Source organism: Saimiri boliviensis, chromosome 8, assembly GCF_048565385.1.
Source record: "Saimiri boliviensis isolate mSaiBol1 chromosome 8, mSaiBol1.pri, whole genome shotgun sequence".
Classification (NCBI taxonomy): Eukaryota; Metazoa; Chordata; class Mammalia; order Primates; family Cebidae; genus Saimiri; species Saimiri boliviensis.
Window position 1 is genome coordinate 12,590,010 of NC_133456.1, and position 25,664 is coordinate 12,615,673.

General features: G+C 56.4%; 2 protein-coding genes across 40 annotated transcripts; both read left to right on the forward strand.

Moving 5' to 3' along the window:
- The first annotated feature begins 925 nt into the window (after positions 1-925).
- LAMB2 (laminin subunit beta 2) lies at positions 926-11,643 on the forward strand. 2 transcript variants are annotated; one of them, XM_010347167.2, is made up of 33 exons: positions 926-1,029; positions 1,111-1,187; positions 1,317-1,489; positions 1,575-1,710; positions 1,792-1,865; positions 2,259-2,447; positions 2,540-2,603; positions 2,833-3,035; positions 3,125-3,245; positions 3,761-3,949; positions 4,121-4,300; positions 4,423-4,535; positions 4,800-4,879; positions 4,972-5,104; positions 5,301-5,459; positions 5,535-5,662; positions 6,266-6,398; positions 6,603-6,795; positions 6,872-7,015; positions 7,278-7,509; positions 7,593-7,756; positions 7,839-8,063; positions 8,152-8,369; positions 8,478-8,574; positions 8,661-9,033; positions 9,129-9,313; positions 9,387-9,628; positions 9,708-10,056; positions 10,387-10,594; positions 10,672-10,813; positions 10,897-11,073; positions 11,154-11,313; positions 11,395-11,643. In XM_010347167.2, exons 2-33 carry the CDS (start codon positions 1,112-1,114, stop codon positions 11,529-11,531), a joined length of 5,397 nt encoding a protein of 1,798 aa, XP_010345469.1. In that variant the 5' UTR covers positions 926-1,029; position 1,111; the 3' UTR covers positions 11,532-11,643. The 2 variants fall into 2 exon arrangements, with proteins under 2 accessions (XP_010345469.1, XP_074259958.1); XM_074403857.1 differs by having other exon boundaries at positions 926-1,187; positions 10,495-10,594.
- A 185-nt stretch (positions 11,644-11,828) lies between these two features.
- Positions 11,829-24,750, forward strand: USP19 (ubiquitin specific peptidase 19). 38 transcript variants are annotated; one of them, XM_074403867.1, is made up of 27 exons: positions 11,829-12,291; positions 13,465-13,724; positions 14,943-15,116; positions 15,279-15,407; positions 15,498-15,631; positions 15,708-16,010; positions 16,126-16,342; positions 16,465-16,621; positions 16,721-16,792; positions 16,911-17,026; positions 17,129-17,349; positions 17,434-17,629; positions 17,712-17,845; positions 17,956-18,114; positions 18,200-18,310; positions 18,787-18,897; positions 18,978-19,079; positions 20,199-20,339; positions 20,426-20,544; positions 20,763-20,900; positions 20,993-21,306; positions 21,442-21,552; positions 21,641-21,857; positions 21,944-22,096; positions 22,203-22,363; positions 22,445-22,623; positions 24,269-24,750. In XM_074403867.1, exons 2-27 carry the CDS (start codon positions 13,601-13,603, stop codon positions 24,383-24,385), a joined length of 4,110 nt encoding a protein of 1,369 aa, XP_074259968.1. In that variant the 5' UTR covers positions 11,829-12,291; positions 13,465-13,600; the 3' UTR covers positions 24,386-24,750. The 38 variants fall into 38 exon arrangements, with proteins under 38 accessions (XP_074259968.1, XP_039333128.1, XP_039333132.1 ...); XM_039477194.2 differs by having other exon boundaries at positions 11,829-12,002; positions 16,126-16,348; XM_039477198.2 differs by having other exon boundaries at positions 11,829-12,002; positions 16,126-16,348; positions 17,135-17,349.
- Positions 24,751-25,664: the final 914 nt, after the last annotated feature.

Genomic DNA, 25,664 nt, shown 5'->3' on the forward strand with positions numbered 1-25,664 from the left:
CACCAGCTTTCTCTCCTGGATGGCAGCTCAGGGCACTCCCTGCCGGAACTGCGGAGGCGTCAAACCAGACCCAGCCCTAAAGACCGGCGGACCCCACGGTTTCCCCCACTTCCTCTTCACAGGGGCCTGGGTGGGGCACCCTCCTAGTCCTCCGCCTCCGCCCCCGACTTTCCTCCTTCCCCCTCCCGGCCACTCACATTCCAACCCCGGGCTCCTGCAATCCCGGCAGGCCAAAAAGTCTGGAGCGGATAAATAGCTACAAGATCCGGAGTCGCTCGCCCTAACTCTGGTCCAGTGTCCACCAACCAGAGCCCATTTCCATACCGGGAGACAGGCAGCACTTCTCGTGCCTACTTGCCATGGTGACTAGTCGGGGAGGCAGTGATCCTTGGAGCTGTGCTTCGGGCTGGGTGTGCACTTTCCCCATCTCTCCCCCAGCCCCATTCTGTCCCGTCCCTAGGTCTGCCGGAGAACTCCCCACAGCCCTGAACAGGGGAATTTGGTACTCCTGCTTGTGCCCTCCAGCCTCTCCGCTGATGCTGGAGCCCTGGGATCTAACGACTGAATTGATGAATTTCCACGGTGCCCATGACGCCGAGGGGAAAAGGCAATAGGGTCCCTGGCCCAGAGTTGGAAATCGGAAGATCAGATCCCTCTCATTTGCTCCTGTCATGCCCCCAACTTCGTGAGCCCCCTTCCAAAAATACGCTAAAGCACCAAACCCCTTATGTTTCCCTGGCCCTCGTATAGGTGTGGGCTTGGGGGCACAATAAAGATTTGTGGGTGAAATGGTCGGTGTCTGATTCCAGGGGCGAAGGCCGTTTCCGGAGGACAGGGGTAGGGTTGGGGTCGGGGGCTCTCAGCCCCGTGTTGCGCTCCTGCCCATAATCCGCTCCGGCCTTTCCTTCTTGCCGCGATTCCCAACTTTGCTCAAAGTCGCTAGACTCCAAGCTGTTGGAGGGACTCCTGGACAGACCTGGAGATTGACAGAGGGCCTGGAAAGCAACAGGCCAAAGACCCACGGGCAGAGTTGGCACGGGACCCCAAAGGAAGGAGGAGGGCTCGGGCCCGAGACCGTTCTCCTCCCCTTATCCCTATTCTCCTCTTCAGGATGGAGCTGACCTCAAGGGAAGGAGGGAGGGGACAGCCTCTGCCCTGGGAACTTCGACTGGGCCTACTGCTAAGCGGTGAGAGGGCCTGGTGGGGGGCTGGGGGTTGTGGAATGTAATGGTAGGTCCTGGTAGCTGCCCTTGGGGCACATGAGGTGGGGCTACCGAATAAGAACTCAGCAGAACTGGCTGAACCACTGTCCCCAGTGCTGGCCGCCACACTGGCACAGGTCCCTGTCCCAGATTTGCCTGGCTGTTCGAGGGGAAGCTGCTACCCTGCCACGGGCGACCTGCTGGTGGGCCGAGCTGACAGACTGACTGCTTCATCCACCTGTGGCCTGAATGGCCCCCAGCCCTACTGCATCGTCAGTCACCTACAGGTGTGGCTGGGGACAGGGTGAGAGGCTGAGTCAGGGTGGGGCTGACACTGCCTCAGACACTGATTCTAATCCCCAATCAACCCAGGATGAAAAGAAGTGCTTCCTGTGTGACTCCCGGCGCCCCTTCTCTGCTAGAGACAACCCACACAGTCACCGAATCCAGAATGTAGTTACCAGTTTTGCACCACAGCGACGGGCGGCCTGGTGGCAGTCAGAGAATGGTGAGGCCATGGGTGGGGCAAAAAATGATGAGGGCTGTCCACCCGTAGCTTTGAGTCCTTGACTTCCGACTTCTGTCCCAGGTATCCCTGCGGTCACCATCCAGCTGGACCTGGAGGCTGAGTTTCATTTCACGCACCTCATTATGACCTTCAAGGTGCCTGCATATCTGGGAGCCTGCCCGAATCACCCTGCTTGGCTCCCCCATTGCCCCTGGACAGAGCCTCAGCTCCTTAACCCAGCCTTCCTGAGCGTGGATGCACGACAGTCTCCTTCATTCTTTCACACCTTCCATTTGCCTCCAGGCCTTTGCACATGCTTTCGGCCTTTCCAATCCAAGGCTGGGTCAGGTGCTGTCTCCCTGAGCCCTATGACCCCTGAGTCTCTCCATTAGAGGTGGCTACCCCTGCTGGTTATTATCTGGCTTCCACCAGTCACCCCCACTGCCTGTGAGCTGTTCGAGGGCAGTCTTGGGCTGAGCAGGGCTCTTGATGGCCCTGGGTTGGGCTTGGGTCCTGGTGCTTGCTGATCAGCTGTACCCCCCACCCAGACATTTCGCCCTGCTGCCATGCTGGTGGAGCGCTCAGCAGACTTTGGCCACACCTGGCATGTGTACCGATATTTCTCCTATGACTGTGGGGCTGACTTCCCAGGAGTCCCACTAGCCCCACCACGGCACTGGGATGATGTAGTCTGTGAGTCCCGCTACTCAGAGATTGAGCCATCCACTGAAGGCGAGGTAAGGGCTGGCATCTGGGCTGGGGGCTGGAAGCGGGGGATGATGGGCCTAAGGCAAGGTCCAGTGTCGCTATGAACTCCCTGCCTCTCCAGGTCATCTATCGTGTGCTGGACCCTGCCATCCCTATCCCAGACCCCTACAGCTCACGGATTCAGAGTGAGTGCTCCACCCTTTGAGCCTGGCACAGGCTGTGTCCGGCTAGGGACTATTTGGGGCCTCAGTAACTATTCTGGGTACTTCCTAGGGCAGGTGCCAAGCCCAGTTTAGCTTGGGTGGCAGTATACAGGAGGTCTTTCAAGGTGACCTTGGCTGCTGAGCCCCTGTGGGGGCATGGGGCAGCAAGGGTATGCCTAGCCAGTTGGCCCCAACCCTTCCCCCCACTCAGACCTGTTGAAGATCACCAACCTACGGGTGAACCTGACTCGTCTACACACGCTGGGAGACAACCTACTTGACCCACGGCGGGAGATCCGAGAGAAGTACTACTATGCCCTTTATGAGCTGGTTGTACGTGGCAACTGCTTCTGCTACGGACATGCCTCAGAGTGTGCGCCAGCCCCAGGGGCACCAACCCATGCTGAGGGCATGGTGAGGGGCTTCAGATGGTTGGGATAGGGCTAGGGGAAGCGGGGAACGTGGCTGAGCAGCTCTAACAACCTACCTGCCAACCTCCATAGGTGCACGGAGCTTGCATCTGCAAACACAACACACGTGGGCTCAACTGCGAGCAGTGTCAGGATTTCTATCATGACCTGCCCTGGCATCCAGCTGAGGACGGCCATAGTCATGCCTGTAGGAGTGAGTGAGATCTTGGCCTCCATAGCTCCAGCGCTCTGCAGCCTGATTGTGCGCTGGGTAGAACCTAGAGCTGGCTGGTCGAGCCCCTAAAACCCAGGCTGTATCCAGAGTGTATAGGCCAGGCGTCCCCAAACTTTTTACACAGGGGGCCAGTTCACTGTCCCTCAGACCGTTGGAGGGCCACCACATACTGTGCTCCTCTCACTGACCACCAATGAAAGAGGTGCCCCTTCCTGAAGTGCGGCGGGGGGCCAGATAAATGGCCTCAGGGGGCCGCATGTGGCCGCAGGCTGTAGTTTGGGGAGGCCTGGTATAGGCCTTGATGCCCCTTGGGAATCCCTCAATCCTCCTCTACAATCTGCTCTGGGTAGGGAACCAGTATGATGCTGAGGCCTTGAAGTCCCTGAGCCCCTACCCAAATTCTGGTCTGTGATAGGGATCTAAGGTGGCTTACTCTTTATCCTTGTGACCTGGTTCCTCAAGTGGCCTTTGCCCTATCCTTCCTCCCCTGCCAGAGTGTGAGTGCCATGGGCACACCCACAGCTGCCACTTCGACATGGCCATATACCTGGCATCTGGCAACGTGAGTGGAGGTGTGTGCGATGGATGTCAGCATAACACAGCTGGTCGCCATTGTGAGCTCTGCCGGCCCTTCTTCTACCGTGATCCAACCAAGGACCTGCGGGATCCAGCTGTGTGCCGCCGTGAGGCTGGGATTGGGCAGGGGGAGAGAAAGCTGAGCCTGAGGCAGGAATTAGAGAGTTGGGGGCTTGGGATAGAGCCAGACCAGGGATCCAGGGTGGGAACTTAGGAGAGGACTGGTGATGAGCTAGTTGAGATAGGGTGGTTGACCCTGTACCTCTTTTTGTCATCAGCCTGTGATTGTGACCCCATGGGTTCTCAAGACGGCGGTCGCTGTGATTCCCATGATGACCCTGCACTGGGACTGGTCTCGGGCCAGTGTCGCTGCAAAGAACATGTGGTGGGCACTCGCTGCCAGCAATGCCGTGATGGCTTCTTTGGGCTCAGCGTCAGTGACCCTCTAGGCTGCCGGCGTATGTGTCTCCTGCCATAACTTCTATGCTGACTTTTAACCCCTGCCCTCTTACTCCTCACTCAGCTGAACATGAGCACTACTACGGTTTCCCAAAGTGCTGATGATTCTCCTTCCCTGCAGGATGTCAGTGTAATGCACGGGGCACAGTGCCTGGGAGCACCTCTTGCGACCCCAACAGTGGAAGCTGTTACTGCAAACGTCTAGTGACTGGACGTGGATGTGACCGGTGCCTGGTGCGACTGGAGGGGGCTGGAGTTCTAGGGGCATGATTTGTCCTTAGAGCACATGGTTGGGGTGTGATATCCATGCCAGTGGGTGGGTGCTGAGAGCTTAGTCCTAACTGAGAAGCCTCAGGTCTGGGAGGCCAAGGGTGTGGGTCTGGGGCCGTGTTTACACCAAGGGGTGACAGAGGCTAAGACGTGTGGTTAGGATTTCCTGCTGGGTGGCAAGGGGGCCTGGAAGTTTATTTCTGTCTCCCAGCAACTCCTTTCCCCCAGCCTGGCCACTGGGGCCTGAGCCACGACCTGCTCGGCTGCCGCCCCTGTGACTGCGATGTGGGTGGTGCCTTGGATCCCCAGTAAGTGCTGTAAAGGGGGCCTGGGAAGGGATGGGGAAAGATCCTGAGCAGGAGAGGAGGTCCTTCTTGAGTAACCACAGAGTTCCCTCCAGGTGTGATGAGGCCACAGGTCAGTGCCACTGCCGCCAGCACATGGTTGGGCGACGCTGTGAGCAGGTGCAACCTGGCTACTTCCGGCCTTTCCTGGACCACCTAACTTGGGAGGCTGAGGACACCCAAGGACAGGTGTGGGGCCTCCCCCCAGAGGACTCGGTGTGGGTGGACACTTCTGTGACTGGAGAGGTGGGGTTATGGACAGTACCTTGTTGAGGAGGTAGGGGTGATATCTAGCTTTGGCAGGAGAAATGGAGTTTGAGGGGGGCTGTGGCAGAAGAGGCGAAGCCTCACCTAAGCCTTCATCCCTGGCTGCATTATCTCCCAGGTGCTTGATGTGGTAGAGCGCCTGGTCACCCCTGGGGAGACTCCATCTTGGACTGGCTCAGGCTTTGTGCGGCTACGGGAAGGTCAGGCCCTGGAGTTCCTGGTGCCCTCTGTGCCGAAGGCCATGGACTATGACCTGCTGCTGCGCTTAGAGCCCCAGGTTAGACCCTGTTATCTAATCTGGAGCTGAATCTCTGGATGTGGGAGCATCGCCTCCATCATCCTGTTTTTCCAGGTCCCTGAGCAATGGGCAGAGTTGGAACTGACTGTGCAGCGTCCAGGGCCTGTGCCTGCTCACAGCTTGTGTGGGCATGTGCTGCCCAAGGATGACCATATACAAGGGACTCTGCAACCACACTCCAGGTGAGGGCACTGGAGGTAGCACTCACAATAGCAGGGGTGTGGGGTCAGCCCTAAGCTCCCTGCAGGGGACCTGGAAGGCCCCACAGCTCATTCATCTGTTCCTTCTTTTGAATACCTCCAGAATGCTGGTTGCCAAGTCCTGTTGGGCATGGCTCTGTTCACAGGAAGGAAGTAGACAGATCAAGGCCTACTCTCTCAGGAGTCTAAGGCCCACAGGCCAAGGCATGAATTAATGGGAAATCACCTGGTGTCACTATCATGAGGGCCCACAGTGGTGGTGGTAGAAGTGGTACTGGTGGGGCCATGGCCTCAGAGCACTCAGAGCAGGAATGTGCCAGGTCTGATTAATGTTTTATTACATTTTGGGTAGTGAGTCTGCATAGGTGGATGTATGATTCTAGAGGGCCACCTTTACGGGAGTCTTCTGTGCAGATTCTTTGTCGGGCTGCCCAGCTGTTTGTTGGCCTAGCCCAGCCCAACCCAACCCAGCCATAGTCTCCGCTTTGGCTGATGTTTTGGCTGCTGGGAGTAGGATGGTAGAGGCCCAGATGATTTGTACAGGGCCCCTAGATGACCCCCTGCACCTGTCCTCACTTCCCCCAGGTACGTGGTGTTTCGTAATCCCGTCTGCCTTGAGCCTGGTATCTCCTACAAGCTGCATCTGAAGCTGGTACGGACAGGGGGAAGTGCCCAGCGTGAGACTCCCTACTCTGGACCTGGCCTGCTCATTGACTCGGTGAATAATCCCCCTTGCCCACACCAACCAAGATGGCAGGGCCTGTGGTGTGGGACTTGGCGGGTAGCAAGGGTCTGTGGCAGAAGAGGCAGGCCCATGGTGGTGCCAGGGTGGGCAGGCTACTGGCAGTGCTAAGGCAAGTGCTCTGGCAATGCCTACATGGTCCCAGGTCTGAACTGTGGTCTTCCTTGCTCACCCCCTCAGTTGGTGCTGCTGCCACGTGTCCTGGTGCTCGAGGTGTTTAGTGGGGGTGATGCTGCTGCCCTGGAGCGCCGGGCCACCTTTGAACGCTACCAATGCCATGAGGAGGGTCTGATGCCCAGCAAGACTTCTACCTCTGAGGCCTGCGCGCCCCTCCTCATCAGTCTATCCGCCCTCATCTACAATGGTGCACTGCGTGAGTGTCTGTGATGTGGGTTGATGGGACAGAGGTGGGGACCCAGCCTGACTTGGCCCAACCCTCCTCCCCACAGCCTGTCAGTGCAACCCTCAAGGTTCACTGAGTTCTGAGTGCAACCCCCATGGCGGTCAGTGCCTATGCAAGCCTGGAGTGGTTGGGCGCCGCTGTGACGTCTGTGCCCCTGGCTACTATGGCTTTGGCCCCACGGGCTGTCAAGGTACTCTCCTGCCCATTGTTCCCTCCTGTTCTCTCTCCTTTCCATTACTGTTCTCTCTCCTCCTTCTGGCCCTGCTGCTTCTTTCCTCTAACTTAGTCTTGGACCCTCTACTCTCAACCCTGGGTCAGTTGCAGTTCTCTTCAATTTCCTAACTTTCCCACCCAGACCCCCACTACTCACCCTCCCCTGAGACTCTCCCCGACCCACACTCCCTTCAGACCCCCCTCCCCCTCCCCTGACTCAGCCTCTGCCTTGCCCCTAGCCTGCCAGTGCAGCCATGAGGGGGCACTCAGCAGTCTCTGTGAAAAGACCAGTGGGCAATGTCCCTGCCGAACTGGTGCCTTTGGGCTTCACTGTGACCGCTGCCAGCATGGCCAGTGGGGATTCCCTAGCTGCCGGCCATGTGTCTGCAATGGGCATGCAGATGAGTGCGACACCCACACTGGTGCTTGCCTGGGCTGCCGTGATCACACAGGGGGTGAGCACTGTGAAAGGTGAGCCTGCAACATCTATGAGTGGGTTGGTGGGTGGGCAGGCTTCCCAGGGATGACACATTTCTTCTTCCCTCTCCCTGCAGGTGCGTTGCTGGTTTCCACGGGGACCCACGGTTGCCATATGGGGGCCAGTGCCGGCCCTGTCCCTGTCCTGAAGGCCCTGGGAGCCAACGGCACTTTGCTACATCTTGCCATCGGGATGAGTATTCTCAGCAGATTGTGTGCCACTGCCGGGCAGGCTACACAGGTGAGTGAATAGGAGGCCAGGCGTGGGATCAGGGTGAATTGGTTGGGCTGAGCACTCACAGCTTTCTCTTGACTGTGGGCAGGGCTGCGATGTGAAGCTTGTGCCCCTGGGCACTTTGGGGACCCATCAAGGCCAGGCGGCCAGTGCCAACTATGTGAGTGCAGTGGGAACATTGACCCCATGGATCCTGATGCCTGTGACCCCCACACGGGGCAATGCCTGCGCTGTTTACACCACACAGAGGGTCCACACTGTGCCTACTGCAAGCCTGGCTTCCACGGGCAGGCTGCCCGACAGAGCTGTCACCGTGAGTATGAGTATGGGAGGGCATGGCTGAGTTGGGGCTCTGCTTCTTGGCCTCCCCTTGACTACTATTCTCATCTTGGTTGGCACAGGCTGCACCTGCAACCTGCTGGGCACAAATCCCCAGCAGTGCCCATCTCCTGATCAGTGCCACTGTGATCCAAGCAGTGGGCAGTGCCCATGCCTCCCCAATGTCCAGGGCCCTGGCTGCAACCGCTGTGCCCCCAACTTCTGGAACCTCACCAGTGGCCATGGTTGCCAGCCTTGTGCCTGCCACCCAAGCCGGGCCAGAGGCCCCACCTGCAATGAGGTATGGGACCCTCCTGCATATCCCTGATTAGATGGGGCCAGGTGTCTGTCTTGTTTCAATGACTCAGCCTCTGATAGAGGCTCTAACCCTGCCTTGTTCCCATCCCAGTTCACAGGGCAGTGCCACTGCCGTGCCGGCTTTGGAGGACGGACTTGTTCTGAGTGCCAGGAGCTCCACTGGGGAGACCCTGGGTTGCAGTGCCGTGGTGAGGGAGCCAGGGAGGCCAGGTGGATGGAGGACTTCCCAGAATGCCCCACAGTGGCCCTAACTCTGTGCTCTGCTTTCTTGCAGCCTGTGATTGTGACCCTCGTGGAATAGATACACCTCAGTGTCACCGCTCCACAGGTCACTGCAGCTGCCGCCCAGGCGTGTCCGGTGTGCGCTGTGACCAGTGTGCCCGTGGCTTCTCAGGAATCTTTCCTGCCTGCCATCCCTGCGATGCATGCTTCGGGGATTGGGACCGAGTGGTACAGGACTTGGCTGCTCGTACGCGGCGCCTAGAGCAGCGGGCACAGGAGTTGCAGCAGACGGGTGTGCTGGGTGCCTTTGAGAGCAGCTTCTGGCACATGCAGGAGAAGCTGGGCATTGTGCAGGGCATCGTGGGTGCCCGAAACACCTCAGCTGCCTCCACTGCACAGCTTGTGGAGGCCACAGAGGAGCTGCGGTGCGGAAGGGCCTAAGAATACATGGTGGGATGGGGCAGAGACCCAGTGGACCAGGGTGAAGCCTTTCTAAACAGCCCCCTCTCCATCATTGCAGGCATGAAATTGGAGAGGCCACTGAGCACCTGACTCAGCTGGAGGCAGAGCTGACAGATGTGCAGGATGAGAACTTCAATGCCAACCATGCACTAAGTGGTCTGGAGCGAGATGGGCTTGCACTTAATCTCACACTGCGGCAGCTCGACCAGCATCTTGACTTGCTCAAACATTCAAACTTCCTGGGTGAGTTGTTAGCCGACTAGGCAGGTGGATCAGGGTCAATTATCAGCTGACTGTCTGCCTCTGCCCAACTTAGGTGCCTATGACAGCATCCACCATGCCTACAGACAGTCTGTAGAGGCAGAACGTCGTGCCAACACCTCGGCCTTGGCAGTACCTAGCCCTGTGAGCAACTCAGCAAGTACCCGGCATCAGACAGAGGCACTGATGGATGCCCAGAAGGAGGACTTCAATAGCAAACACATGGCCAACCAGCGGGCCCTCGGCAAGCTCTCTGCCCTTACCCACGCCTTGAGCCTGACAGGCATAAATGAACTGGTGAGATGCAAGTGTTGGGTGGGACCGGTGGGTGTAGATGTTTCTCCCACAGGGCCCTGACTTGTTCTGTGCTTGGAAGGTGTGTGGAGCCCCAGGGGATGCACCCTGTGCTACAAGCCCATGTGGGGGTGCTGGCTGTCGAGATGAGGATGGGCAGCCCCGCTGTGGGGGACTCAGCTGCAATGGGGCAGCGGCTACAGCAGACCTAGCACTGGGCCGGGCCCGGCACACACAGGCAGAGCTGCAGCGGGCACTGGCGGAAGGTGGCAGCATCCTCAGCAGAGTGGCTGAGACTCGTCGTCAGGCAAGCGAGGCACAGCAACGGGCCCAGGCAGCCCTGGACAAGGCTAATGCTTCCAGGGGACAAGTGGAACAGGCCAACCAGGAACTTCGAGAACTTATCCAGAGTGTGAAGGACTTCCTCAACCGTGAGCCTCCCACGTGTCCCAGGCCATGTGATTGTCCCTTTAGCAACTCCGTGTCTGTATCTCCCTCGGTTCATACTTGAGCCTCAGGGACTACACTGGATCACTGTTTATGACCCCTTGACTGGCTCCTGAGTCCTTGCCCATATGTGGTCCCATGTCCATGTTCTTGAGTCTGAGCCCCTTGTATAGTCCCTGTCCCTCTGGTTACATCCTTATGCCTGTTAACAAATCCCTATCTCATGTGCATGTCCTGAGTTCACACCTCAAAACTGTATCCTCATACCCATGCTGGAGAATCTATATCCTTAAGCTCTTGTTGCGTCCTTGTAGAGGAGGGGGCTGATCCTGATAGCATTGAGATGGTGGCCACACGGGTGCTAGAGCTCTCCATCCCAGCTTCAGCTGAGCAGATCCAGCACTTGGCGGGTGCAATTGCAGAGCGAGTCCGGAGCCTGGCGGATGTGGACGCGATCCTGGCACGTACTGTAGGAGATGTGCGTCGTGCCGAGCAGCTACTGCAGGATGCACGGCGGGCAAGGTCTGACCCCATCCCTGGCTCTTATCCCTGACACCTGGTCTTGATACCTGCAGGTTCTGATTCCCCCATTTTCCCAGGAGCCGGGCTGAGAATGAGAAACAGAAGGCAGAGACAGTACAGGCAGCACTGGAGGAGGCCCAGCGGGCACAGGGTGTTGCCCAGGGTGCCATCCGGGGGGCAGTGGCTGACACACGGGACACAGAGCAGACCCTGCACCAGGTGAGATCTTCCTAGGACATCAGTGGGGCAAGGCTATGGGCATGCACCATAGATCTGTGTAACCTTTGGCTCACCCATGGCAGGTACAAGAGAGGATGGCAGGTGCAGAGCAGGCTCTGAGCTCTGCAGGTGAAAGGGCTCAGCAGTTAGATGCTCTCCTGGAGGCTCTGAAACTGAAACGGGCGGGGAATAGTCTGGCAGCCTCTACAGCGGAAGAAACGGCAGGCAGTGCCCAGGGTCGTGCCCAGGAGGCTGAGAAGGTGAGTTGAGGCAGAGCCAGCTGGAGAAGGTAGGGCTGGAAGCTGGGCTACCACGCTAGCCTAACCCTCTACATCTGCAGCTGCTACGGGGCCCTCTGGGTGATCAGTACCAGACGGTGAAGGCCCTGGCTGAGCGCAAGACCCAGGGTGTGCTAGCTGCACAGGCAAGGGCAGAGCAACTGCGGGATGAGGCTCAGGACCTGTTGCAGGCCGCTCAGGACAAGCTGCAGCGGCTACAGGGTGAGAAATGGGGCAGGTGGGCAATAGAGACACAGGACTGTGGGAGTGAGATCCCCCTAAAATGACACCTGCCCTTCCTAGAATTGGAAGGCACCTATGAGGAGAATGAGCGGGCACTGGAGGGTAAGGCAGCCCAGCTGGACGGGCTGGAGGCCAGGATGCGCAGTGTGCTTCAAGCCATCAACCTGCAGGTCCAGATCTACAACACCTGCCAGTGACCCCTGCCCAAGGCCTACCCCAATTCTCAGCACCACCCCACATGCATGTCTGCCTATGCACTGAAGAGCTCTCGGCCCGGTAGGGCCCCCAATAAACCAGTGTGAATCCCCACTGTGTTGTCTGGACTCTGATTTGGGGCGGGCGTGGGAGTCTCCAGGAGAACTTAGAGGGAGCCCCCAGCAGGGACCACGCAAAGCTAAGGCACCCGAGCGCCGCCTCTTTCCGCTCGGGCCCGCCCCGGAGCTGCCCGTCGCTCCGAGCCCATTCCCGCCGGAAGTACGTCATTAGCTTGGCGCTCCGCCTCCCGCGGCCTTAACTGGAAGTCGAAACAAAACAAGCCGCTAAGGCCGTGGCGGCGGCGCCGGGACGGGGGAGGGGCGCGCCGGAACCGGAACCGACCTGACGCCGGAACCGGAACGGAGAGCGGGTTGCCAGGGCCCGAAGAGGGCTGGCTGCGGCGGTCTCGCTCGGTGAGTGGAGCAGGCTGCAACTCGCCGGCTTGGCCGCAGCGGGGAGGCCGCAACGAGCGGCCGCAGCGGCCTGTTCAAGGTCACGGGACGTGCCAGCCCCTACCCCCTAGTGTCCCGCAGCGTGCCAGCCCACCGATGCCGGCGGGGCCGTTACGCTATGCCAGTGGCCAGCATCCCACCTGGAAGGGGACTGGCGGCCAGCGAGGGCAGTTTCCTGGAATAGGTGGTGGCGAGCTCGGGGTTCAGAGGCTGGAGCTGGGTCGCAGCCCGACCGGGGCTCTGGTCTGTGGTCAGTAACCCTTCGCTGCCATTTCAGACTGGCTTGGGTCTCTAGACAACCCCTTTTCCCGCCTCGATGTCCCCGGAGCATGGGGGAGGGACGCGACCTTCGGCTGGGGCCTAGGTGCGAGAAGGAGGCGTCGGTGGCAGGTGTCTAATTAAAGATCCAGCTCACCAGTACCACGTCTGACCTGTAGAAGGGTATCTTACCATCTCCCCTCCCTCCTTTACACACTTAGGGGAACACAGACTAGTCATTATCTGTCCTGCTACTGGTTGAGGCCAGGCTTGAGGCTGCCAGGGGTCCTGGATTGGTGGTCCTCCCCAGCCTTATCTCAGTATCTAGTTTCAAGACCTTCATTTTGGAGGGAGAAACAGTCCAGAATCCACTGCTGGGTTTCCCACTCTGTGGCTTAGAGCTGATGAGTGAAGGCATCTGGGAAGGAAGGTGATGATTTCTGTTCCGGTCTCAAACTGGATGCCTACGCTGCCTTAGTACTGGAGCAGGGTTGCTGCTGAAGAGGTAGTGTGACATCTATAGATACACTTTTCAGTCCCTCTCTGCTTGGGACAGTAGCTGGGGAGAGGACTTTCTCTTGAAATGAAGAAGGACCAGGCAGTACATAGGAGCAGGTTCTTGCCAAGGGAGCTGGCAGGAGGCAGGTGGAGTGACTTAGCCCCAGGACCTTTTCTAGGCAATGGTAGAACCTGAGTTGAGCCTGTTTTCAGCCACAGAGCCTGGTCCTCCTGCATCTTGTCTCCTTTCCTGCCTTCCTCCTCCACTTTCTATTTCTCCAGTGGTGACTAAGCAGCCATTGAGAGTGAAGGAAAAGTGAGCACCCTGCTTAGAGTGCCAGCCCTGTGGGCTGGAGCCATGGCTCCTGTCCAGATTAGTGGAATAGCCTGGTCCCAGGCCATGACTTCCTTGACCTGGTGCCCCCTCAGTGAGGCTTCCAGCTGTGTGGGACTGTTATGGTGGGTATCTGTGAGGCTTGGCCAGAAGTGATTGCTGTTACTTGAATTATTTATTACCTCTTCAGAATAGCTTGAGAGTGTCCAGGGCTGCTTCATAGATAAGATACAGCTCTGTAGCATTAGGAGTGTCCTTGGTTGCTGAGCCCTGGCTGTAGTTAAAGAGCAAGTTGTTGGGTCTTGGCAGTGATCCCTGGCTCCTTTTCATTAGGCTGTCGGTTCCTTGCTGGAGAATTTGGCCACAAAGAGTTGCCAAGATAGCTGGGCCAGGAAGAAAGCGCCGCAGCCCTGACCCAGACGCTGTTGCCGACCCTGGGGCACTCTGGCTGTCGACCAAGCGGCTCAAAATGTCTGGCGGGGCCAGTGCCACAGGCCCAAGGAGAGGGCCCCCAGGACTGGAGGATGCCACTAGTAAGAAGAAGCAGAAGGATCGAGCAAACCAGGAGAGCAAGGATGGAGATCCTAGGAAAGGTGGGAGTGGCATTCCCAGAGCGCTTGTGGCCTTCTCTTCCTTCCATCTTATTGAGTATACAGATTGGGGTTTGGAAGATTTTTTGCTCTTCTTTCTGTCCTGATCTGATGCTGAGAGAAGGACCCATGATAGCGTCAGTAGAGCCTCAGCTTTGAAGCCTGAGTACTTGGCTAAGATTCAGAAGATGGTGCTGTTGGGGTCCTTGCCTTATTTCTTTTTTCTTTCTTTCTTTTTTTTTTTTTTTGAGATGGAGTCTTGTTCTGTTGCCCAGGCTGGAGTGCAGTGGCATGACCTCGGCTCACTGCAACGTCTACCTCCTGGGTTCAAGTGATTCTCCTACCTCAGCCTCCCAAGTTGCTGGGATTACAGGTGCACGCCACCACGCCAGGCTAATTTTTTTTCTTTCTTTTTTTTTTTTTGAGACAGAGTCTCACTCTGTCATCCAGGCTGGAGTGCAGTGGTGCAATCTCCGCTCATTATGGGCTCTGCCTCCCAGGTTCAAGCGATTCTCCTGCCTCAGCCTCCCAAGTAGCTGGGATTACAGGCAGACACCACCAGGCCTGGCTAATTTTTGTATTTTTAGTAGAGTCAGGATTTCACTATGTTGGCCAGGCCGGTCACAAACTCCTGACCTCAGGTGATCCGCTTGTCTTGGTCTCTCAAAGTGCTGGGATTACAGGCATGAGCCACTGTGCCTGCCCTTGTTTTTTGTTGTTGTTGTTGTTGTTTTGTTTTGTTTTTTAAAGGCAGGGTCTCACTTTTGCACAGGCTGGAGTGCGTTGCAGGTGTGATCGTAGCTTACTGAATCCTCAAAGTCCTGGGCTCAAGCAATCTTCCTACCTCAGCCTCCCCATTAGCTTGGCTAATTTTTCTTTTTTTTTTTTTTTTTTTTTTGAGGCGGAGTTTCGCTCTTGTTACCCAGGCTGGAGTGCAATGGCGCGATCTCGGCTCACCGCAACCTCCGCCTCCTGGGTTCAGGCAATTCTCCTGCCTCAGCCTCCTGAGTAGCTGGGATTACAGGCACGTGCCACCATGCCCAGCTAATTTTTTGTATTTTTAGTAGAGACGGGGTTTCACCATGTTGACCAGGATGGTCTCGATCTCTCGACCTCGTGATCCACCCGCCTCGGCCTCCCAAAGTGCTGGGATTACAGGCTTGAGCCACCGCGCCCGGCCTAATTTTTCATCTTTTTTTTTTTTTTTTTTTTTTTTTTTAGAGACAGGGGGTCGATATGTTGCCCAGGCTGGTCTTGAACTCCTGGCCTCAGGTGATCCTTCTGCCTCAGCCTCCTGTGCAGCTGAGATTACAGGGTCACGCCACCGTACCCGGCTGTTCTTTCCTACGTCGTCAGGGTCAGCATCCACACCTCGAGAGGAGCAGACCAAAGCGGGTCAGTAATGAATGGGCTTTTTTGGTGTTAGATAAGGGGAGGGGGCACTTACAGTTTGGCTTTCATCTGAAGCAGTTTTTCCTTAGGGCTGGGTCTCTGTTTCCTGCTTACCATCAGGAGCTTGTGGAGACCCTCTTGATTTCTTTGCTACTCCCCCTACAGAGTTGTTGCTTGATTGGAGGCAGAGTGCAGAAGAGGTAATTGTCAAGCTTCGTTTGGGAGTAGGTCCCCTTCAGCTGGAGGACATAGATGCTGCTTTCACAGATACGGACTGTGTGGTGCGGTTTTCAGGTGTGTCCATCTGCCCGCAACACAGCAGTATGTTTGAATCTTCTGATATCTCCTACCCCAGCTCACATAAGGACCCTGCTCTGTCTCCAGGTGGTCAGCAGTGGGGTGGTGTCTTCTATGCTGAGATAAAAGGATCTTGCGCTAAAGTGCAGACCCGCAAGGGGAGTCTCCTGCACCTGACACTGCCCAAGAAGGTGCCTATGCTCACGTGGCCCTCTCTCCTGGTGAGTTCTAGTAGTACAGGGTTGGGTAGGGATACCCAGTGTAGTTGACAGGGCCTGACTGCTGTATCTTTGGCAGAAGAAACCTCTAGGGACCCAGGAGCTGGTGCCGGGGCTGCAGTGCCAGGAGAATGGGCAGGAACTGTCTCCCACTGCCCTAGAGCCAGGCCCTGAGCCCCACCGGGTTAAGCAGGAGGCCCGGAATCAGAAGCGGGCCCAGGGCCGTGGTGAGGTAGGCTCAGGGGCTGGCCCCGGGGCCCAGGCAGGGCCCAGCGCCAAGAGGGCTGTGCATCTCTGCAGAGGGCCAGAGGGGGAAGGGTCCAGGGATGGCCCTGGACCCCGGGGTGATGCCCCACCCTTCGTGGCTGACCTGGCCACCCAGGTGAGAGCTGGGCATCTGTTTGGGTGTTAGGAGATGGGGGGAAAGTGTGTGTACTGGAGTGGGAGCCACCTGGCAGACTCAGGGCTGATTCTGCCCACAATCTTGCCATTAATAGGTTGAGGCTGATGAACAGCATTGCATACCACAGCTGAACCCCCAAACCTGCCTCCGGGACTCAGAGGAGAATTTAGCTCTTTCTGTAGGAGAGAAAGCAGTGTCTCCCGGGAATGACCTAGTCTCTCCAGCCATGGTCCGGAGCAGAAATCCTGTGAAAGATGACTGTGTCAAGGAGGAGATGACAGTGGCAGCAGATGCTGCAACCTTGGTGGATGGTAAAGGTGGGGGTGGGCAGGCAGAGCCCTAGGTTGGGTTGCAAAGTTTCTGGGTGGGTAGGGTAGAGTAGCAATAGTCTGGAACCTATTCTGCTTGGGGCTGAGCCATGGTCTCAATATAGAACCTGAGTCGATGGTGAACCTGGCATTTGTCAAGAATGACTCGTATGAGAAAGGCCCGGATTCAGTGGTGGTGCACGTGTACGTGAAGGAAATCTGCAGGGATACCTCAAGAGTACTTTTCCGTGAGCAGGACTTCACACTCATCTTCCAGACCAGGTAGTTGGGCAAATGATGGGGCAAACAGTGCCTCAGGTGGGACGGTATGTCTCATGCTCTTCCTCTTGTCCTTCCTCCTGTCCTGCTGTGCCTCTGCAGGGATGGAAACTTCTTGAGGCTGCACCCGGGCTGTGGGCCCCACACCATCTTCCGTTGGCAGGTGAAGCTCAGGTGGGTGGTGCCCAGCCCCACCACTGTGCCTGTTCTACTCCCCTGGGCTCCATCTCCCTGGCTCATCTAGCCTGATGCCCATTCCTCCTGAGTCCCTGAGTTCAGCCTTTTCCCGCAGGAATCTGATTGAGCCAGAGCAGTGCACCTTCTGTTTCACGGCTTCTCGCATCAACATCTGCCTTCGTAAGAGGCAGAGTCAGCGCTGGGGGGGCCTGGAGGCCCCGGCTGCACGAGGTCTGCACACGAGCTCCCTTCATTGCCCAGCTCCACGTTGCCAGGACCCCAACCCCTGTCACATGCTGCTAACCACCAGCCCTCTCATTCCCCCTTTTTAAGGTGCAGTGGGTGGTGCAAAGGTTGCCGTGCCGACAGGTCCAACCCCTCTGGATTCAACCCCACCAGGAGGTGCTCCCCACCCCCTGACAGGCCAGGAGGAGGCCCGGGCTGTGGAGAAGGATAAATCCAAGGCAAGATCTGAGGACACAGGGCTAGACAGTGTGGCAGCCCGCACACCCATGGAGCATGTAACCCCAAAGCCAGAGACACACCTGGCCTCGGTGAGAATTCTCGAGTGGGAAGGACCAAGAATGGAGGCTGGAGAGTCTTGGGGCTGTTCTCTCATGTCCTCTTTGCTCCCACAGCCCAAGCCTACATGTATGGTGCCTCCCATGCCCCACAGCCCAGTGAGTGGAGACAGTGTGGAGGAGGAGGAAGAAGAAGAGAAGAAGGTGTGTCTGCCAGGCTTCACTGGCCTTGTCAATTTAGGCAACACCTGCTTCATGAACAGCGTCATTCAGTCTCTGTCCAACACTCGGGAACTCCGGGACTTCTTCCATGGTGAGGGCAGGGCCTGGAGCCTGGGATATGGGCAGAGGGGGTGCCTTTGACCCTCACACCTTTGCTCGGCTGCTGTTCCTAGACCGCTCCTTTGAGGCTGAGATCAACTACAACAACCCACTAGGGACTGGTGGGCGTCTGGCCATTGGCTTTGCTGTGCTGCTTCGGGCGCTGTGGAAGGGCACCCATCATGCCTTCCAGCCTTCCAAGTTGAAGGTGATCTGTGACCACTGTCACCCTTGGCTGGAGAGGGCGGGGAGGGCCAGCCAACTGGGTGTGCAGTGGGTGCTAGGGCTTCATGTTCACACCTTGGCTTCTGTATCCAGGCCATTGTGGCAAGTAAGGCCAGCCAGTTCACAGGCTATGCGCAGCATGATGCCCAAGAGTTCATGGCTTTCCTGCTGGATGGGCTGCACGAGGACCTGAATCGGATTCAAAACAAGCCCTACACAGAGACTGTGGACTCAGATGGGCGGCCTGATGAGGTCAGGGTTGGGGACAGCGGGTGGGTATGTCTCACGTGCATCCCAGCCCCCAGGTGTCTTTGGTTCTCACCACTCTGCCTCTCAGGTGGTAGCTGAGGAAGCATGGCAGCGGCACAAGATGAGGAATGACTCTTTCATCGTGGACCTATTTCAGGGCCAGTACAAGTCGAAGCTGGTGTGCCCTGTGTGTGCCAAGGTATAATGGGGTCCCCTGGAAAGAGGCCCCCTAGTTTGGCTCAGCTGGTCTGGTCACACTAGGTTCAGAGGCATGTGCATCTTAGGGTGCTACAGGGCAAGGTTTGGGCAAAGAAGCTGGCAGGGAGGCCTTAGGATTCTATGTGGACTGAAGAGCCTGTTCAGGGTAGGCTTTCTGACTGAGGGAAAAGTGATATTGAAGCTCAGAGGTGTTACGACAGGGTTGTGGGCACATGAGGTGCAAGTGAGGCAAATCTGTAAAGTGGCTAAGTTGAGCATGGCTTTGAGTGCCAGAAAGAGGGACCATTTACTCCTGGTGGCCCTCCTGCCCCATCTAGTGTCCTGAAGCCTGAGAGTTTGCTGGTTGGCTGTGAGGGCCCTGAGAGCCATAAGAAAGCCTGGAATGGGTTCTTTGGGCGTGAGCATCTTGTCTCCCACTCTCTGTGCAGTCACCCAGTGCCACCCATACATCCACAGGTCTCCATCACCTTTGACCCATTTCTTTATCTGCCGGTGCCCTTGCCACAAAAGCAAAAGGTTCTACCCGTCTTTTATTTTGCCCGAGAGCCCCACAGCAAGCCCGTCAAGGTGAGGAGTAAGCCCCTACCCTCTGGGCTATCGCAGGGAATGTGGCCCACCTCCCTCACTGACTGCCCTTTTTGCCACAGTTCCTGGTGAGCGTCAGCAAGGAGAACTCCACTGCAAGTGAAGTATTGGACTCTCTCTCTCAGAGCGTTCATGTGAAGCCTGAGAACCTGCGTTTGGCAGAGGTATCTTTGTCCTTCCTTGGGCTGTTATATATGTGGACATGTGTGTGTACTCAGCATAGACATGTGTACCGTCATTGACATCTACAGACATACACATGGGCTGGGCACAGTGGCTCACAGCTGTAATCCCAACACTTTGTGGGGCTGAGGTGGGCAGATCACTTGAGCCCAGCAGTTTAGGACCAGGCTGGGCAACTTGGCGAAACACTGTCTCTACAAGAAATAAAAAAGATTAGATGGGTGTGGTGGGTATGTGCTTATAGTCCCAGCTACTTTGGAGGCTGAGGCAGGAGGCTCACTTGAGCTCAGGAGGTGGAGGTTGCAGTGAGCAGAGATCGATTGCATCGCACGCAGCTCTTTAGCCTGGGTGACAAATTGAGACTCTGTCTCAAAAATAAATAAATAAATAAATAAATAAATAAATAAATAAATAAATAAATAGATAAAACATAAAAATAGACATACACATGAGTGTGCCTGTGACTGCCCAAAAACAGGCAATGTGCTGTTATTTGAGGCATGGTTGAAACCAGGCATTTTGTCTGTGCAACAGAAGTGCCCTTAGTTCCTAGCCATTATCTGGGTTTATTCTTCTTTGTGGTGGTGGACCCCAACTGCATTTCCCTTTTCAGACAAGGAGCTTGAGCTGCAGGACTATCACTGTGTTCACTCTGCTTGTCCCTCTATCCTGCTACTGCTTTCCTTTTACCCCAGTTCTGTGTGCTAGCTCTCTCCAGGGGTTCCTAACCTTTAGCCCGACAGTGTCGGTTTTCTCAGGGGTAAGAGTGGGGAGGATGCTTCTTGAATGTGAACCCTCCGTGATAATATGTTGCAGCCTTATAAGGCCATGCTAGTTATAGTAGGGTAGAGTCCCTCAGTGTGGAAAGCTGGTATGGTTGATATCTGCCCAACACCTGATCTTTCAAGCCTTCTGATACACTGGGCTCGTTATAGCCTTGGGCACTGAGATGGATGCCAGCAGAGGCATAAGCCTATTTGGGCCTGCAGATCTTACTGCTGCCCATAGACCCAAGGCAGGGCCAAGTCTTCTTACACTCTGGGGCAGGACTAGGGAAAGGGCTTATTCTCATGTGGGATCTGTGTGTTCTCTGTCCCCAGGTAATTAAGAATCGTTTCCAACGTGTGTTCCTGCCCTCCCACTCACTGGACACTGTGTCCCCATCTGATATGCTCCTCTGCTTTGAGCTGCTATCACCAGAGTTGGCTAAGGAGCGGGTAGTGGTGCTAGAGGTGCAACAGGTGAGTGGGGGCCAACCTGATGGCACAGGGCCCTGGTGGGTGGGGCACTCCTGCCTGGTCTTGCTGAGCCAGACGACCCACCCTAGCGCCCTCAGGTGCCCAGCGTCCCCATCTCGAAGTGTGCAGCCTGCCAGCGGAAGCAACAGTCGGAGGATGAAAAGCTGAAGCGCTGTACCCGGTGCTATCGTGTGGGCTACTGCAACCAGTGAGGACCCCCGTGGTCTCCCCCACCCTTCCTTTCTACCTTTTGTGTGCCACCCTGCCCCTTCCTGCCACACCAAGGCACATATGCTTAAGCTCTACCTGTCACCCTACTTTACCAGGCTCTGGGGGAGGCAGGGCTGGCATACCCAGTTCTGAGGGACTATGACGAGCCCCCAAGATGGGGCTGAGGGCCTATCCTTGTCTTCGTCTTCCCTTCAGGCTCTGCCAGAAAACCCACTGGCCTGACCACAAGGGCCTCTGCCGACCTGAGAACATTGGCTACCCCTTCCTGGTCAGTGTACCTGCCTCACGCCTCACTTACGCCCGCCTTGCTCAGCTGCTAGAGGGCTATGCCCGGTAAGAGCCCAGTGGTTGGACTAGAGTGGTGTAGGTGGAGACAGGTGCTAGATGGGCTGGTCAGGAATCTTACTTGCCTTGTCTGTTGCCAGGTACTCTGTGAGTGTATTCCAGCCACCCTTTCAACCTGGCCGCATGGCTTTGGAGTCTCAGAGCCCTGGCTGCACCACACTGCTCTCCACTGGCTCCCTGGAAGCTGGGGACAGTGAGAGGGACCCCATTCAGCCACCTGAGCTCCAGCTGGTGACCCCTGTGGCTGATGGGGACACAGGGCCTCCCCGGGTGTGGACAGCCTCTGACCGGGGTCCCGTGCCCAGCACCAGTGGAATTTCTTCTGAGATGCTGGCCAGTGGGCCCACTGAGATTGGCTCCTTGCCTGCTAGCGAGAGGGTGTCCCGACCTGAAGGTAAGATCCAGTGAATGGCTCCGGGAGCTGGGAAGGAAGATACAGGAGGGTTGAGAGGGGCTCTTGTTTAGGTCCTGATGGGGCTGGTAAGGCCCTGATGGGCAGGGAAGATTTGATTATCATGTTCTCACACAGCCGCTGTGCCTGGGTACCAGCACCCAAGTGAAGCTATGAATGCCCACACACCCCAGTTCTTCATCTATAAAATTGACTCATCCAACCGAGAGCAGCGGCTAGAGGACAAAGGTGTCTGAGGCAGCGGGTAGGAGCCATGGGGTGGTTTGAGTTGGTTGTTCTCCACAGCTGCATGACCTTTCTCCCTGCCAATCTCCAGGAGACACCCCACTGGAGCTGGGTGATGATTGTAGCCTGGCTCTCGTCTGGCGGAACAATGAGCGGTTGCAGGAGTTTGTATTGGTAGCCTCTAAGGAGCTGGAATGTGCTGAGGATCCAGGCTCTGCTGGTGAGGCTGCCCGGGCTGGCCACTTCACCCTGGACCAGTGCCTCAACCTCTTCACACGACCTGAGGTGCTGGCACCCGAGGAGGCCTGGTGAGAACAGGACAGCAGGCAGATAAGGGGACAGGATGGAGAAGAGAGAGACTTGCTGGTCCTGACCCAACCTCTGTCCCCACCAGGTACTGCCCACAGTGCAAACAGCACCGTGAGGCCTCCAAGCAGCTGTTGCTATGGCGCCTGCCAAACGTTCTCATCGTGCAGCTCAAGCGCTTCTCCTTTCGTAGTTTTATCTGGCGTGATAAGATCAATGACTTGGTGGAGTTCCCTGTTCGGTGAGCAACGGACCTTGGTGACTGTGGGCGGAGCGTGAGGACCAGGGTGGGCATCCAGAGCACCTGCTGCTTGTCTCACCCCTCCCTGACTGGACCTGACCTGCAGGAATCTGGACCTGAGCAAGTTCTGCATTGGCCAGAAAGAGGAGCAGCTATCCAGCTATGATCTGTATGCTGTGATTAACCACTATGGAGGCATGATCGGTGGCCACTACACTGCCTGTGCACGCCTGCCCAATGATCGTAGCAGTCAGCGCAGTGACGTGGGTGAGGGCACAAACAGCCAGCAGGATAGGTGGTAGGGGTGGTGGTACAGACTTTGTTCACACTCTTCCCACCCTGCTGTAGGCTGGCGCTTGTTTGATGACAGCACGGTGACAACGGTAGACGAGAGCCAGGTCGTGACACGTTATGCCTATGTACTCTTCTATCGCCGGCGGAACTCTCCTGTGGAGAGGCCCCCCAGGGCAGGTCACTCTGAGCACCACCCAGACCTAGGCCCTGCAGTTGAGGCTGCTGCCAGCCAGGTGAGGCATGTGGGAGGCTTTACAGAATAGTGGGGATAGCTCACAGACTGTGGGGCAGGGTTGGGGGATATAGCTTCCTCTCCTCCAGCCACAGACCCCTTGAGCCTTGGGATTCATGAGAATTACAAAGTTCCCTTACATCAAAGCCTTATCCAGAGGTATCTCCATGCCCTGGGGACATTATCAAATGTACAGGTACACTAATATGCTGCCACTGGCAAGCACATTGGCACCCACTTGGCACAGGTCAGGCAACTGCTCTGAACCTCACTGGGCACTGTGCTGTGAATGGACTATACCTGACAATCTCCCAGATTTCCCCCTCACATTCCCCACATGCTAGCCCACACACCTTCACTTGCGATATCCCTGAGTTATGGTGTGCATTCAAGACAAGGCCCTTCTGGGCTGGCCATGGCCTCTGGTGGCTGTCATACTCTCTGAGGTAAGCATAAGCATCTGTCTTTGCTGATCTTCTGTCTCTTTTACTGACATGGTGTGCCATAGACCCAGTTGGTAGGCGTAGACACATCTCTTGCTGGACTGGCTGCCTCCTTTCTGGCCCCATTCGATTGAGCCCTCTGTCAAGCTTAGAGAAATCTCTGCAGAAGACTGGTCAAGATCTGGGTATGGGTGGAAAGGAGCAAGGAGATTGCTCTGGGATTGGCAACCCTGTTCTCTCTGAATCAATGTCGTCTGGGGAGGCCTGGATTAAAATACTAATTAGATAACTCCCCACCCACCTCCATGTGGAGCTGCATGTGGATTGAGGGCTGTTTGGGGTAGGCGAAAATGCTGTAAAGATTCTCTTACCCTTGTGCTCTTAGTCTGGACAACCCTGAGGTTGGCTGCCTGCCTTCCTTGCTGCTTGATCTAGAATGCAGGGTGTTAGTCCCAGTCACCCCAGGTGGGATTGTCATGGCTAAGGGTCTCAGGGACACTGGGTCCTCCCCACCCCCGGGGTGCTGATGGCCGTTTCCACATACCCTAGGCTTCCCGGATTTGGCAGGAGCTGGAGGCTGAGGAGGAGCCGGTGCCTGAGGGGCCTGGGCCCATGGGTCCCTGGGGGCCCCAAGACTGGGTGGGCCCCCCACCACGTGGCCCTACCACACCAGATGAGGGCTGCCTTCGGTACTTTGTCCTGGGCACCGTGGCAGCTTTGGTGGCCCTCGTGCTCAACGTGTTCTATCCTCTGGTATCCCAGAGTCGCTGGAGATGAGCTCGCCTGCAGGCAGCAGCTGTGAGCTGGCCTACCTGCCTGTCCAGGCCATGCTTGCCTTTGTTGTGGGGAACACCTCTGGGCTTTGGGCCTCAGCTTATGTATCTGGTCGGGGAGGGTGGGGAGACTGTGGCCTCTGCAGGGGCAGAGCATCCTAGTGTGAGTATCCATCCAGCTGTCTGTCCATTCATCCTGTTGCTCTGACCCTTGGCCTGGGGCTTGGCCCTGCCCAAGCTACTTCCTGTACTTAAAGTGTTAATAAAACCAGACTATTCAGGCCCGATCTCGTCTCTCTGTCTCACGCCGCTGCTGTCTGCGCCTGCCTTGGGACCCTCCCTTGGGTGCCAGGGCTCCAAGCCAGCACCCCCGGGATGCCAGGCGGCATGCTGGGCAGCCCCCAACCCCTGTCCTCATATTCTGTTGCAGGGACTAGGCCCTGGCCAGGCCCCCGAGGTGGCCCCCACGCGGACAGCCCCTGAACGCTTCGCCCCCCCTGTGGATCGGCCAGCCCCTACCTACAGCAACATGGAGGAGGTGGATTAGCAGGTCCCTGGCTGATTGGGGGGACTGGGTATGGGAGACCCACCACAGAGGGCCAGCTCTTTGCCGCTTCTCCTTCTCTAACCCAGAGGACACTGGCTCTGTCAACGGGAAGCTGTGGGGTATGATTTGGGTGTGGAGACGTCTCAGGTTGGGACTTCTTGTCAGCTTGGATGCCTGACCAGTGGGCTGGCTTTGGCTTCTCCAGCTGCCTCCAGTGCTGCGTGATTGATCAGTTGTACCTTCAATTCTTTCTGACCCGCATTATAAACATAATTTTATTCTAAAAATTGTAATTTTTTTTTGCATTTTGGAAGTGATTGCTGCTGTTTAAATATATTTTAAAAATAAAAAATAAGTAGACTTAGTGACTGTGATCCACATGTGGCCCCATGCTGGGGCCACCTCCCCTCCCCATCATTTGTGTGTGTGTGTGTGTGTGTGTGTGTGTGTACACACAAATATGTGTATAAGAGACCCTGAAAGTGCTCTATTCTGAAGGGCGATGATGGGGTCCCAGCTCATGTCCTATGGGTCATGAAGCCCCCAGTGAACCTACCTGCTGCTCTTTGATTTCACTGGTTTTGGGTTCCACATAGAGGCAGCTGTGGTTGGCATCATCAGGATTTCAGTATGCCCAAGAGACAGAGGAGTATATGAGGCACTGGAGCTGACAGCATGGAGTCAAAGGTGCATGTACTAGAGCAGCCTGGGGCTGATAGCCAGACAATAAGTCAAGGAGGACTTGGTGGGGGACAGAATACTGGGGGTTGGTATCTTCCTCCTCTTCAGTTCTCAGCTTTTTCTTTTCTTTCTTTCTTTCTTTCTTTTTTTTTAATAAAGACGGGGTTTCACCATGTTGGTCAGGCTGGTCTTGAACTCCCGACCTCAGGTGATCCACCCGCCTTGGCCTCCAAAGTGCTTGGATTACAGGCGTGAGCCACCACATCTGGCCTGTTCTCAGCTTTTTGTTTGCTTGAACAACATCTGGATCCCTGCAGATGGAAAACTGCCGTGGGGCAAATCTTGCTGCCCTGAAAAGAGGACAGGCAAAGAGGACCAGAGCTGATCTTGTCTGACTTCTATTGGAGGGAGGGTGCTGGGGCCTGCCAGCCTTAAGAGTCTTCCCTTAAGAGTCCCTGAAACCGGCCAAGTGTGGTGATTTATGCCTGTAATCCCAGCACTTTGGGCTGAGGTAGGAGGATGGCTTGAGCCCAGGAGTTCGGAACTAACCTGGGCAACATGGGGAAGCCCCATCTTTACTAAAAATATAAAAATTAAA